Raw genomic sequence first — 13,357 nt, forward strand, 5'->3', positions numbered from 1 at the left:
TGTGTCCCCTGCATCTTAAAAATTGAGAAACAGAATGCTCAGAATTGGTTATACAGGCAGAGACACGGGCGTGTGTCTCAACTGTGTGAGACACACGGTCCAACACATAGGCATGTGTCTTGGCCGTATAAAACCTACACTTAATTTTCAAAAGTTAAATTGTCCACATTGCCTAGCACAAGGGTGTGTGGCTGGCCGTGTGACCCAAGTCAAAGAGTTAAACAGGTAAGGACATGGGCTAGGACATGACCGTGTGTCTCACATTGAATGCCCACACGGCTTGAGACACGGGTGTGTCACTTGGCTCACACGGCTTACCCACATGGGCATGTGACCCTTGTTTTTAAGAAAAATTTTGAAATCTCATGAAAAATTCTTTAAGTTTTCAATATAATCCTGATTTGTTTCTAACGTATAAGTTAGGCCTTAAGGGTCCATTTAAGAGACAAAATGTTGAATTATGATTTGTTTATGTTATGAATAGTAAATGACATGAATTAACTGTATTTTTTCTGTAAACTCCGGTAATGCTCTCTAACCATGATTCGGCGACGGATATGGGTTAAGGGTGTTACAGGTGGGATCTTCCATGAGTTGTAGGTTTGGATCTAGAATGTATGCCACATTCAAGATGATAAGAAGGAACAACACCTTGCCTTTCTAGCGATTGAAGTTTGAGTCATCAAATCAGTCAAGTTTCACAAACTCTTATTTCATCATTTTGAATGTAATGGTAGCCTCCGTCGCCATGTCCAAAATTTTTCTCTTTGATTGTTGGGGTATTTGAATGGAGAAGATAGATATGAAAACAATATTTAATTAAACAGTAGACTTCGAGTCATGGGTGACGCTTTCCAAAGAGAATAATTTGCCCCCACACAAAGTTGCTAGAGAGTTAAGACAAAAGTCCTCCCATGATACAACTAAGCTTTTTTTATTTTCTTTGATTAGCAAAATCAAGGAATTCCCTAACTCTTACTGTAATTTTTGAAATTGGATTGATTGTAATGATTATTGTGAGCGCCATAGTCCCTCTATTTATGCGCACTAAATGGACACTTTTAAAGAGTCACAACCCTTTGTGTTAGACATTCTTCTTAGAAGAAACATGTCCTATGGAAATCAAATTTATCCATTGGATGAATAAATCATCACTTTCTAATTTAATAAATGCTCATGAATTGTAACAGCCCAATTTTGAGCCTAGTCGGAATAGTGGTTACAAAACCACAAATTCGAGGTTTGAGAAATTATTTCTAATATTATTTTATGTGTCATAGCATGATTATATAAGTGCATGAAAATTTTGGTGAATTAATTTTAGTGTTTGTGAGCTTAATTGAGAAAAATGACTAAATCGCATAAAGGGAAAAAGTTTTGTTTTACCAGCCAAATGTGTTAAATAGCTAGAGAATCATAATTGGGGGTCTTTAAAGTGAAAATAGGCGGTTAAATTAGTGGTGGCCGGCCATAGAGACAAAAAGAAGAAAGTTGTCAAAGTTAGGTGAGTTTTGGTGACTAAATTGGCTAGAAATAAAATAAAATAAAGAGAGAATGATATAATCTTTTTCTCATCTTCTTCTCCATTGAAAATACCAGCAAATAGGGGGTTTTGAAAGCTCAAAAATATCAGCCACTTATATCCCTTGCAAGTAAGTGATTTAGATAGTCTTTCTTGATGATTTTTTGTATTTTTAGGACCCTTGTAGCATGAGCTAGCTAATGAGGGGACTATTTTGCAAAATGGTTGAAAGTCTTGGGTTTTGCCATGAGAGCGTTTGTAATATTTGCTGAAAATTTGTGAAAGAAAATGAATCTTGTTTGTTTAATAAACAACTTTTGTGAAAGGTTTTTCATGAAAACACCTCAAATGAACCATTTTGTAAAGTTTATAAAATGAGTGATAAGTGTAAGAAATAATTGAAATTTTGGGCTACTTCTAGTATAAAAAGAATTCGGCTAGGCTTGGTTAGTGAGAAAATTTGATAAAAATCATTTTACGAGCCTAGTGGAAAAATCGTAAATTTTGTGAAAGTTTAGGGGCAAAATAGTCATTTTTCCAAAGTATAAATTATGAAATATATTGGTTAATATGATGATTTAAGTAGTGGATTTTATTATTTTAGATCAAGAAAATTGAGATTCGGGCTTAAATAGGAAGGTACGTGGTTATGGACTAAAATGAAATAATTAACCGAAATTTCATTCGAGGTAAGTTCGTGTGACTAAATAAGCATGTTATCTATATTATTGTTAATATACTTGAAATCTATCTTGTTATGATTGTATTAAATTATATGTTGATGATATTAAGTATGAGAAAGTGATGCCAAATGTTAATAACATTTATGTGATGATTGAATACATTAGAAATTGGATGGAATATGATATTCCATTGAAATGTGTAAGTTGTATGTAAGTAAGGTAACTTTATCATTTTTATGTGTTAAATGATTAATTTTGCGTAATATGATTGAAAATGCATGATGAAATTTAATATAGTTGAGTCTCGATTGAACTGAGGAATAGATTGGATATCCATGCCATGACATTTGGGGTGACATGTGAGCTAGTGTAAGACCATGTTTGGGACATGGTATCAACCACATTTTGTATGCCAGTGTAAGACCATGTTTGAAACATGGCATTGGCTACGTTATAAGAGCCAGTGTAAGACCATGTTGGACGTGGCATCGGTGTTGACTGTGAGCCAGTGTAAGACCATGTTGGACATGGCCTCGGCATTAAGACGAGAGCTACTCTAAGACCATCTCTCAGACATGGCATTGGCCTCGACATGTGAGGTAGTGTAAGACCATGTCTGGGACATGGCATCGGCAATTCACCCTCTTGTGTGAGGCTTATCAAATATCCATTAGTATTCCAAAAGGGTTCATGGGTTATTTTAAGGCTCATGATAATGATATGGAAGGATATAATCATGTTGTGAGTGGTACAGGTTCTTATTCGAACCCATGAGATAATGAGTCTAGTTATGTTGCCTTGATAGTAAGAATGATACAAGTGAATTCTAGCTATGAAAATGAGTAAGATATGTTTATGATCATGTTGAAAGGGTACAGGTATGTACTAAAAAATTCATGAGTGATGAGCTCGATGCATATTGGACTTTTGGTAAGAATGTAAATAAGTAAGTCATACTTATGAGAATGACTTTGTGACGACCTTGTAAATATTAGGTCGATACCTATGGTGGGTAATTATGTCGTAAATTTGATTGATGATTATATATGAGGCTTTTAGGTAGAATTAAATTAGGACATGATATGTTTACCCCTTCACCTTGTGGCCTAATGAATATGAAAAGAGAAATTGATTAGCATAAAAGCCTATTTACAGATAATTATGAAGAGGTAAAATTAGCATTGAAACAGTTTTGGACAGCAGCAGCAGTCCAACTTTAAAAATCCACCAAAAATTGTGGAAATCAAATTAGAGGCTGAATAAAATACGAAATTAATCTTACTGATTCTAGTTTCATATAAAAGAAACGGTGTAAGCAAAAGAAGTCCATCTTATGAGATATTTGAATTGTTGTGAGACAGAGTCTAAATGATTTTGAAATCCCCTATTCCGATTTGGGAAAATCATTAAAAAGTGTAAAAAAATAATAAAAGGTTATAATTTATATGCTTAGAATCCTTAATGAATCTATTTTCAAAAGAAACAAAAGGGAACATCATCTAAATCCCGTATGAGGAGATAATTAATTTTTAGTGAAGAGGGGTTGGAACTGTCAAATAGAAAAATAGGGGTGATTTTAAAGAATAAACTGTACTTATTGGCTAGATAAAAAATTCTAAAAATTTTATGGTAAGAAGATATGTGAGTATAGGTTTAGGGAAAATTAGCGGAACTTAATTTGGAGTTTTGTAGCTCTAGATATAAATAATTTAATGACTGTGACTTGAGAAAATAGTTTGACCTGAACATAAATAAAAGTACAAATATGGTTGTATTACCTTGAGAAGCAAGTTGATAAATTGCTTATTATTTTCATACGGTCTTACTAAGCTATAAAGCTTACTCCCTTCCTTTCCTTTTCTTTAATGTTGACGGGTTAACTCAGGGTTGGAGATCGTCGAAGGCAGCATCACACTATCAAGCCATCGCCTTTGAAGTATTGACCAATCTATGTTAAGCGTTTTTGTATGAGTGGCATGTATAGGGACTTAGTTTTTATGTTAGCCGTTATTATGATTAGCCAAAGATATTGGCTTACATTGAGTTACTTATATATAGCCATGAGGTGTGGCTCATTGTGATTATGGTTTATAAATCTATCTATCCATGCTAAGTTCTAGCGCTTGTGATGTGATTATGCTTGTAAGGCATGCATGATTGGTACTAAGACATATGTGCATGATGAATGTTTTATGACCAAATCTAGATGGTCGTGGCCATGAATTAATTGTGTAATATGGAAATAAATATGTGAAGGATTAAGGGTAACTTAAAGGCTTGGAAAATAGCTTAAGTGTTGGCTACACGGGCTGAGACACGGCCGTGTGTCTTAATCGTGTAGGGGACACGGCCTTAGCACGCGGGCGTGTGGCTTGACCGTTTGGTTCAAATTATTCGCTAACGTCATAGTCAGAGAGTTACACGGCTTGAGGACACGGGTGTACCGAAGGCACATGGGCGTGTCCCTGTGTCCATACGGACGTGTAGCCTTGTGTCATGGAAAAATTTTCTAAATTTTTCCAAAAATTTCTAAGGTTCTCAGTTTAGTCCCTAACTACTTTCAATGCATGTTTAGGGCTTCGTAGGCCCATGAATGGGACATTATGCATGTGTATGAAAAGTTTTGATACGAATGAAATTTTGTAGCCCAGTTTTTGCATGTTTGTGAATGATTAAGTCCGGTAACACCTCGTACCCTGTTCCGGCGTCTGACACGAGTAAGGAGTGTTACATGAATAATGAATTTGCAATCAACAATTTCCAACAACAGCACTAGCCAATCGCACGCTGCCACATGGCATCCTCTTGTAACTCTTTTTCTTTTTCTTTTCTTTTTCATTTTCCCTACCCATTCACCCATAACATCTTTGATAGACAACACCAATTTCTTAAAACCGTAAAATATCACAGTTTTTAGCTACTGTTCACCATTCACTGTCGTTCGCTGCATTCAGTAAGAGCTTTGCCGTTGTTCAGCTTGGGTACGTCTTTCTCTATAGTTGCTATACTTATCAACTTGCCAGACTTTTCTTTCTTTATTTTGCCCATTTAATTTGTTTGCTCAAACAAACAAATAAAACCCACAAGGTAGAAGGAAAAATCTCAACAAAATATGACCCAGAAAAACCAAAACACACAAAAAAAAAACCAGAGTAATCAAAAGCATTAAGAAAGAATCAAGTGGTAAAGATTGATTGGGATTCAAAGTCTGATCTAAATGTGATCAAGGGTGGATTAGATGAATTGACGGCCACTGGTTCTGTCTTTTTTTTTTTTCTTTTCCCTACATCTGTCTTCTTCATCTTTCTTATTCATTCTCTTCATCTCCCAATTTCAGGGCCAACTGTAATGAAGAACCGACGTCAGATTCTTGGGTTTTTTTCTTGACTTTTAAATGATTAAAAATAAATTCATATATAAAATTTCCAACAATTAATAAATTTTCGGTTAATAAATAATAATAATTACTTTGTTGTGTTTTTGGATGAAGAAAGAAACCCTTCAAATCATTTCAAAACATGCCTGAAATGGCTCGAATCTTGTAAATAATTAGTTTCTAACTCAAAAACTTGCAACAAAAATATGAAATGGATTAAGAAATTTAATTTTAATTGTGAAATTCATCGAATTTGTAGATTCTTTACCAATATATATACACATAAAAGAGGGAAAAGAAAGAGCAAAATTTTCCCTGAGAAAGCTGGAAAACTATTACCTGCTATTCGATATTGTGAAACTCGTCTTGAAGCTTTTCTCTTTTGTTCATGAGAGAATAAATGATAGCTGCTGGATTCCTCGAACTTTTGTGCCCTAATGGCATTTTCATTAAGAAAAAAAATAAAAAAGTTTGTTTAGTTATCGGGAAAGAGGCAAAGAAAATTGAAAATGAAGATTTTTTGTAGAAAAAAAACCAAGAAAGATGAAGAAGATAGAGGTAGGGAAAATAAAAATAAAAAGAAGTAAAAAAAAAGAAAAGAAAAAGAGTTACAAGAGAACGCCACTTGATGGCGTACGATTGGCCAGTATTGCCACGTCAGCAAAAAACTAACAGCGTTAGGCTCAGGTACCAATATAGTGGACGGAAAAAAAATTTAAGTACCAATCTAAGACAAAAAAAAACTACAAGTTCCAATATACGAGAAGTGGACAAGTTCGAGTACTAATTTTATATTTAACCTTTATAAATATTGTAATAAAACAAATTATAGAATATATTACCCAGTTACACAAATTCTTATAACTTGCATAAAATTTTGTGTAAAACACAAAACTAGTAACATTTTGTTTGATTATACGAATGTTATCTTATTACACTAATTATTAAAGTTTGAATGCAATGTTTGTGTTATTATAAAAAATATTTTATTACACCAGTTATTATAGATATACTAATTTTTGTAAACCATATTACTCGATCAGACTGTGGCACCCCACACTCAATTTGGACGACAGATTTGAACACGAGATGTAGAAAATAATTGATTCGTTGTCGAAGCAACTTAGATTACTATCATTCATTCAATTTAGTTAATAACTGATTTTAAAATATTTTTTATAAAAATGTAGAAAATAAATAAATTCATTTGTCAGACTTTAAAGTCATTGAAATCATTAAAAATCAATTTGAAGCTGAAGCCTTATATCATCGGCTTTTAATTATGTTCTAATTATTTACTGCATATTTATTTATTTTATTTTATTTAATTCCCATTTATTTTTCGTATAAGTTGACATAAGTTATAAGCATGAAAATTACTTACTACATGTCCTGATTAAAATGGATCGCAGTTTTAAATATATCAATTCCTGTAAGATTGATCCTACTTCTTTTACTATTGTTTCACATTATATTTAAGTGTACGAATTTATATTTGATGTATTCCACATCTATTAATAAATAAATATAAAAATTAGGAAGTTGAAAGTTACTTCAAACTAATATTTGAGCAAAATTTACTTTACTTATTAACATATAATTTTATTTATTTTCCTATTTACTTAAACTTCCAAAAAGATTTAATTATTTTATTTAAAGTAATAATTTAATGCAATCAACTCAATGATAATATATAGTTGAGTAAAATTAAGTCTAAAATATTTTATATGTATTTGCACAAAAAAGTGATTAAAAAATTTAAAAAAAATAAAGAAGATAAAAATAAAATATAATTAATTATTATTTATGAAAAATTATTAAAAATAAACATACATAAATTAACTTTAAAATAAATTACATTTAATGTACACATTATATTAGGCTATAGGAATAGATCTCAAAATTATACATGAACTTTGGTCTAAAGTGCAATTTTAAATATGAAATTTTGATTGGATTCAATTCTCACAAATTATTAACACAATTATTGATATAACATCATTTTATAGTTATGTATTGCATACATAAATAATTATATTTATCTATTATAAAAATAAATTAATGTATTTATTTCTTTAAATGTGTATGATTAAATAAAATATAAAATTTAAAGTATCATATAGAAATTTGAACCAAAATCAAATTTTTATGTGTATAATTACACCAAATCAAAGTTTATATATTAAATCATATATTAGATCAAAGTTCATATATAATTTTAAGATTTATCCCTAAAATATAATCTATACTATTATTTAACTATTTTATTGAGTTAATATTACGAATTAACTTGATATTAACTTAATAAAAAAATATTAAAAACTGAAATTCTAAAACAATTAATAAATATTATTATATGGCTTTGAAATTTCTATACTTTTACAATAAATTTATTAAAATTAATTTAAATTCAAACTAAAACACTTATGACAACACTTCAATACAAGACTTCAAACTTTTAAGATGTCAATTTTGTCATGAATGTGTCATAATATAATATAATATAATATAATATAATATGATTAGTTTGTTTGCCTGCACATGGTTATATGTATAAATTAAAAAAATTATTTAATTGTTTTATAATATTTATAATGAAATTTTTAAATATATTTTTTAGAAAATTTTAAATTTTTATTTAAGTAATTATAAAATTTCTTAAATCTAATAGAGAAGATAATTATTTAAATTGTTAATTTTGTTATTTTCATTGAAATCTAATTATTAATTTATATAATTTCTTTATTATTTTCACTTACTTCATGAATATGTTTTAAAATAATTAAAAAAGGGTAATTGAATAATAGTAATTAACTAAAGGTATTTTGTGTTTTCCACTAAAATTGATCTTGTAAATAAGCAATCCAACCTCGGTTAATTTTTTTAAAATAAAAGGGAATAAGTATGCATTGTGTAGTTTTGTTGTAAACTATAAATATAAAAATAATTAAATGAGTAGACATTTAACATTTGAGTACCAAAAACACATCAGGAAAATGAATGTGATTTGACTCGGTTTCTTGTAACTTGAAAAATAATAAGTTAAGAAAAGAATGACAATGAGATGACGCGGCTAAAAGGATAAGTATGAGAGAGAATTGTGCCACCTCGGCTTTTCTTTCTTTCCCTGTCTCAGCCTGGAGAAATAAAATGGCTATAGACAAATTATATAATTCAACTTTGGAAGTTTTTATATTTTGTTGCATTGGGGTCAATAATAATTGAATAAAAGAAGGGGCGGGGGGGGGGGGCATTCTGTTTTGAGTAGAGAAATAGGGTAATGGAATAGATTTGAGTGAAAATGAATGAAAATTTTAATACAAAAATGAATTTATTTTAATTTTAAACAAAAGTGGAATTTGTAAGACATTGAAAAGGAGGGATTTTGGTTGGATTTGTAGCGTAAATTGGTTGGGAACCTTCCACCTTTATACTTTGTGAGAGGCCCTTCTCTTTTGTTTTCTTCACTCTTAATTCATATGATCTCTCATCTAAATGTTTAATACTAATCTTACCATTTTTGTTGGATTATAGAAAAAAATCCATCACATCAATTGTCAAGTTGTTCGAAGCCAATCAAATTAACTATGGAAATGTAATGCTTGACTGCATTCTGCTTTTTGTTTCCAGGCTCCTAGTTTGTGGTTTATAGTTTGCAATAGTAATAGTAGAGGTAGATGATTCTCCAACTGGGCAACTCCCAATCATCACAAATATTCATTCATTGAAGCCAAAAGGCAAAAAACCAAAAAAGAAAAACGATTGATTGGAATTGCTCAAGCATCGTTGTTCATTCGCTCCTAATTTTGATTTCCTAAGATATTTTCCCAATTTCCCACTTCTCACACCCACTCCTTTTCTTCCTTTTCACCTTACTCACTCCCACACACACAGAGTTTGCTTCTAAAAGACAAAACATTACTATTAATCAACTTTACATTCAATACTCTTCCACCTTCTCCTAGTAATTTTTAGAATTTTTAAAGCTTTTTCTGTTCTCGGTTCCTGTCTTTTGCTTTTTTTCTTTGATATTTTCAGTCTGCGAATTCTTCAAACTTCTTTCAAATATATTACTACCCACATGGGATTGGTTCCAACCGCGAAACCCAGAATCGCAGGTCTTAAAAAACAACGCCAACAACGACGAAGATGGATTCTAAATTGGGTTTAATCCAACAATCTTTCAATACCCGTTACTCCCAATGGGTTCGCGAAGCTCTCGACGAACTACCCGACAATTTCACCATCACCGATCCTTCTATTTCAGGCCACCCTATCGTTTTTGCCAGCCGGGGCTTCCTAAAAATGTCGGGTTATTCCCTAGAAGAAGTGATCGGCCAAAACGGCAAGATATTTCAGGGCCCCAAAACCAATCGGAGAACGGTGATGGAAATAAGCGAAGCGATTCGACAAGAGAGGGATGTTCAAGTGAATTTGGTGAATTATCGTAAAGACGGGACGCCGTTTTGGATGTTGTTTCATATGAGTCCGGTTTTTGGCAAAGAAGATGGGAGGGTGATTCATTTCGTGGCTGTTCAGGTCCCGATTACCAGGAAACCCAGGAGGAACGGAGGGGTGAACTTGAATGAGGATGGCTCGGGCTTTAATGAGATTATGTTCGGCTCTTGTAGGAAGGAAGTGGATACCAATCCTGTGCTGGAATTGGGTCGTGTTTTGTCCTTGGATTCCGCTACTAATGGTTCGTTTTCTCAGCTACATATGTTTTATAATGTAGCCATTATTGTTCGATCAACTGCGGTTTGCTCATACATTTGATGCAATCAAATTATTGCTCGTTTGTGAGCTCCAGAGCCTAATTAAATGTAACATAGCTTTAGTATTTGGTCTATACTAAGTAACTGGACACTGGTATGAAAAATATTTTTATTCAGTATGCTTCGACTACTAGTATACTTGTTGGAAACTGTACGTTTAATTGCAAATATGTTCATAAATAGCACTTTTTGCACTCACCTATGAACTTTTTCCATTTCCACCCTCAATTTTCCATCCATTATCTGCCTGCTTAATTGATGTTTCACTCTTTGTTTTGATGACAGCTATCTTCATGTTCCATTTGCAATTGGATTTACTTGTTTGAGTTCTCATCTATAAAGTGTATATTACAGTATTAGATATTGAAGAGACATGCGAGGCAAGTGATTTTGAGAAGCGAATGGCAGTGAATGCATTTAACAGCATCTTGTCTGTGCTAACCAACTATAGTGAGTCAACTGGCAGATTGGTCTGTGGGACGAGATGCAGTGTACCTGGGGTATGCTACGTCAGTTCATCATTAAATATATCACTTGGTAGAATCAAACAAAGCTTTGTACTGTGAGTTGTTTGCAAATTCTTTAATTTTCTTATTTATTTTATCATATAATCAGCTTTATCAGGGATTTCTGATGTCTCTTTCTTTGGGTTACCTGCAACATATTTTGTGGCCTTGCAGAATTGATTCACATTTACCCGGGATGCCTATAGTTTATGCAAGTGACGCCTTCTTAAAATTGACAGGTGCTTTACCTAATCTAGGCATCATAGTCAACCTCATAATTGCTTAACCATTGAAAAGGGAAAGAACTAGAGTAGATTGTTTGTAAATTCAATTAAGGATGCAGTTTATGTAGCTGCTTACCTACTTCTTTGCCTCAATAGGCTATGATAGGCATGAAATATTGGGGCTTAATTTTGCAGTTTTGAATGGCGCTGATACAGATACTTCAACTTTACATCAGGTATTTGCTTTATCCAATGTAAACTTCTAAACTTCATAAACTGATATACGGACTTTATGTTGGGTGCATTGTTACTTATTTCCTACTTTTTCTTCCAGATAAAGGAAAGTATTCAAACAGAGCAAGCATGCACAGTACGTATTTTAAGTTACAGGTTGATACTTGAACACTTCCAATGTTTACTGAAGTATGGCATTGTCTCCATAAGGTCTAAGCATTCTTATTACTATACCAGGAAGGACAAAAGCTCATTTTGGAATTGCCTTCACTTATCACCTGTTCGTAATGCCTTTGGCAAGGTAAAGTGTTATTGCAGATGCATTGCCTTTCATTAGTCCAGATAAGGACTGTGATACTAATTTATGGTATTCTGTTGACAATATGAATATTATTCACATCTTCTTGTTGGCCACTTAGTGTAGCTTCAGCTTCAATCACTGAAGTCAAGTATTGATGATAATGGGTGTATCAGTTTTATTTAACACGAATTTTACTTTCATGTTATGCCTCAATATAAGCAAAGGATGAATTTTTTTGTTTTCTGCAAGGTTTTTTTTAAAAAGAAAAAAGAAAAAAGAAGAAGAAGACAAGAAACACAGTTTGTCATGTCATGTCAGCCCAGTAGGCTTGCCTGTCATAGCTTAAGCCAGTGTGATACTTAGTAGCATATAAGCAGTAGAACTTGAGTATGTATGTTTATTACGTGATTTTTTGCCGCCTCATTCTGTCTCTCTTTATGTTGGAATGGTCTGACTTTTGCTCTGTTATTCTCATTAGAGTGGCTGAAAGGCTTTATAAACCATTGTTTCAAGATTTGGGTTTTTAATATTACCTTAAACTTTCTTATTGAATATATTGATGGTAAGCCCAGGTATTGCTGAAAGTTGATCGAGGTTGGGAAATTGGGTTATGGGCTAAAACTCAGTTATTGTCGATAATCAAGGTGTTAATAGCTCTCAAATTGTGGAGTGTAAATGTTTCAGTTTTTCTCTATTATCTAAAAGCCAACTTGGAGAGGATCAATGCTATATAGTAATAGTGTTGTTTCTGTTTTGCCCGCTTATACTGATTATATATGTTCAGGTAGCTTACTTTGTGGGGGTTCAGATTGAGGAAGAGTGTAAGAACAAGGAGAGACATGGGCTGAGCCCAGAGATGAGGCAACTTAGCACTGTAGGTGCAGTGAAGGTTGCAGTGAGGAGCTTATCAATGGCTGCTGGTTCCTCTAAGTCATAGACGGCTTCAATATTCTTAGCAGCTGTTATTTATCACTCACCAAACACGTGAATCCAATCTTACAAGCTTGGAATCTCATACCGGTGTAGATTACTGTATGTAATCTCACCGAAATCACAAATGTAAAAGGAAAAGGAATAATAATGGAGAGATTGTTTCAGGGGTTCACTGGTATGTAGCATTCTTTATATAGAAAATGTATCAATTATGTTCTCTTTTTGGTAAATAAGTGTCTTGACACTAAGATCAACTTCAATCATACCTTTTTCATGCGCTCCTCTCCACAACTTTATTTGTTTGTGCTTTTGGAATACTCGGTTTTTTTTTCTTTTATGAACAACCAAGGCTAATGTGAAGAAGCTAAAGAAAAAAAAAAACAAAATGCTTACAGAACCGAGAAAAAGACAAACGAGAATAGCCTAGCGAAAGCTAAAAGTATCTGATACTGTTAGCCGCTACTCTTCTTTCTAATGAAGTTTTGTGAAGGTAAAAACTCGGGAGTTTATTGATGAAATATCGTGGTATCTTCACATGTAATTAGCGAGAAAATGGAAAACTAATGAAACAAGTATATTTCATTATTGACTGAAAAACTGGATTACCACGAAGATATATAGAACTTAAATTAGCACAATAAATAACCGATGGCGTGTTCTTGAAGAAAATGTTCCAGCCAACAAAGTTGGGGAACAAGTTCTTCGAATACCATGAAAAAGCAAAAGGAGAATAGTAGAAATTCAATCATCTCTGTTCTCTGCCTCTCTGCATCTTAATAAACATGCAGTTACCAAGGTAGAAA

The 13,357-nt window shown here is 32.6% G+C and overlaps 1 protein-coding gene across 6 annotated transcripts; it reads left to right on the forward strand.

Annotated features, from left to right (window-relative positions):
* Nucleotides 1-8,825: 8,825 nt before the first annotated feature.
* LOC121225164 (protein TWIN LOV 1) lies at nt 8,826-12,828 on the forward strand. Of its 6 annotated transcripts, none has more exons than XM_041109295.1 (8): nt 8,826-10,280; nt 10,711-10,918; nt 11,037-11,101; nt 11,243-11,322; nt 11,421-11,476; nt 11,558-11,621; nt 12,194-12,265; nt 12,406-12,828. In XM_041109295.1, the coding sequence occupies exons 1-8, from the start codon at nt 9,731-9,733 to the stop codon at nt 12,556-12,558; spliced, it is 1,248 nt and encodes a 415-aa protein (XP_040965229.1). In that variant the 5' UTR covers nt 8,826-9,730; the 3' UTR covers nt 12,559-12,828. The 6 variants fall into 6 exon arrangements, with proteins under 6 accessions (XP_040965229.1, XP_040965232.1, XP_040965231.1 ...); XM_041109297.1 differs by having other exon boundaries at nt 8,986-10,280; nt 11,282-11,322; XM_041109298.1 differs by lacking the exon at nt 12,194-12,265.
* The last annotated feature ends 529 nt before the right edge of the window (nt 12,829-13,357 follow it).

The sequence above is a fragment of the Gossypium hirsutum genome, chromosome A03 (assembly GCF_007990345.1).
Source record: "Gossypium hirsutum isolate 1008001.06 chromosome A03, Gossypium_hirsutum_v2.1, whole genome shotgun sequence".
Taxonomy (NCBI): Eukaryota; Viridiplantae; Streptophyta; class Magnoliopsida; order Malvales; family Malvaceae; genus Gossypium; species Gossypium hirsutum.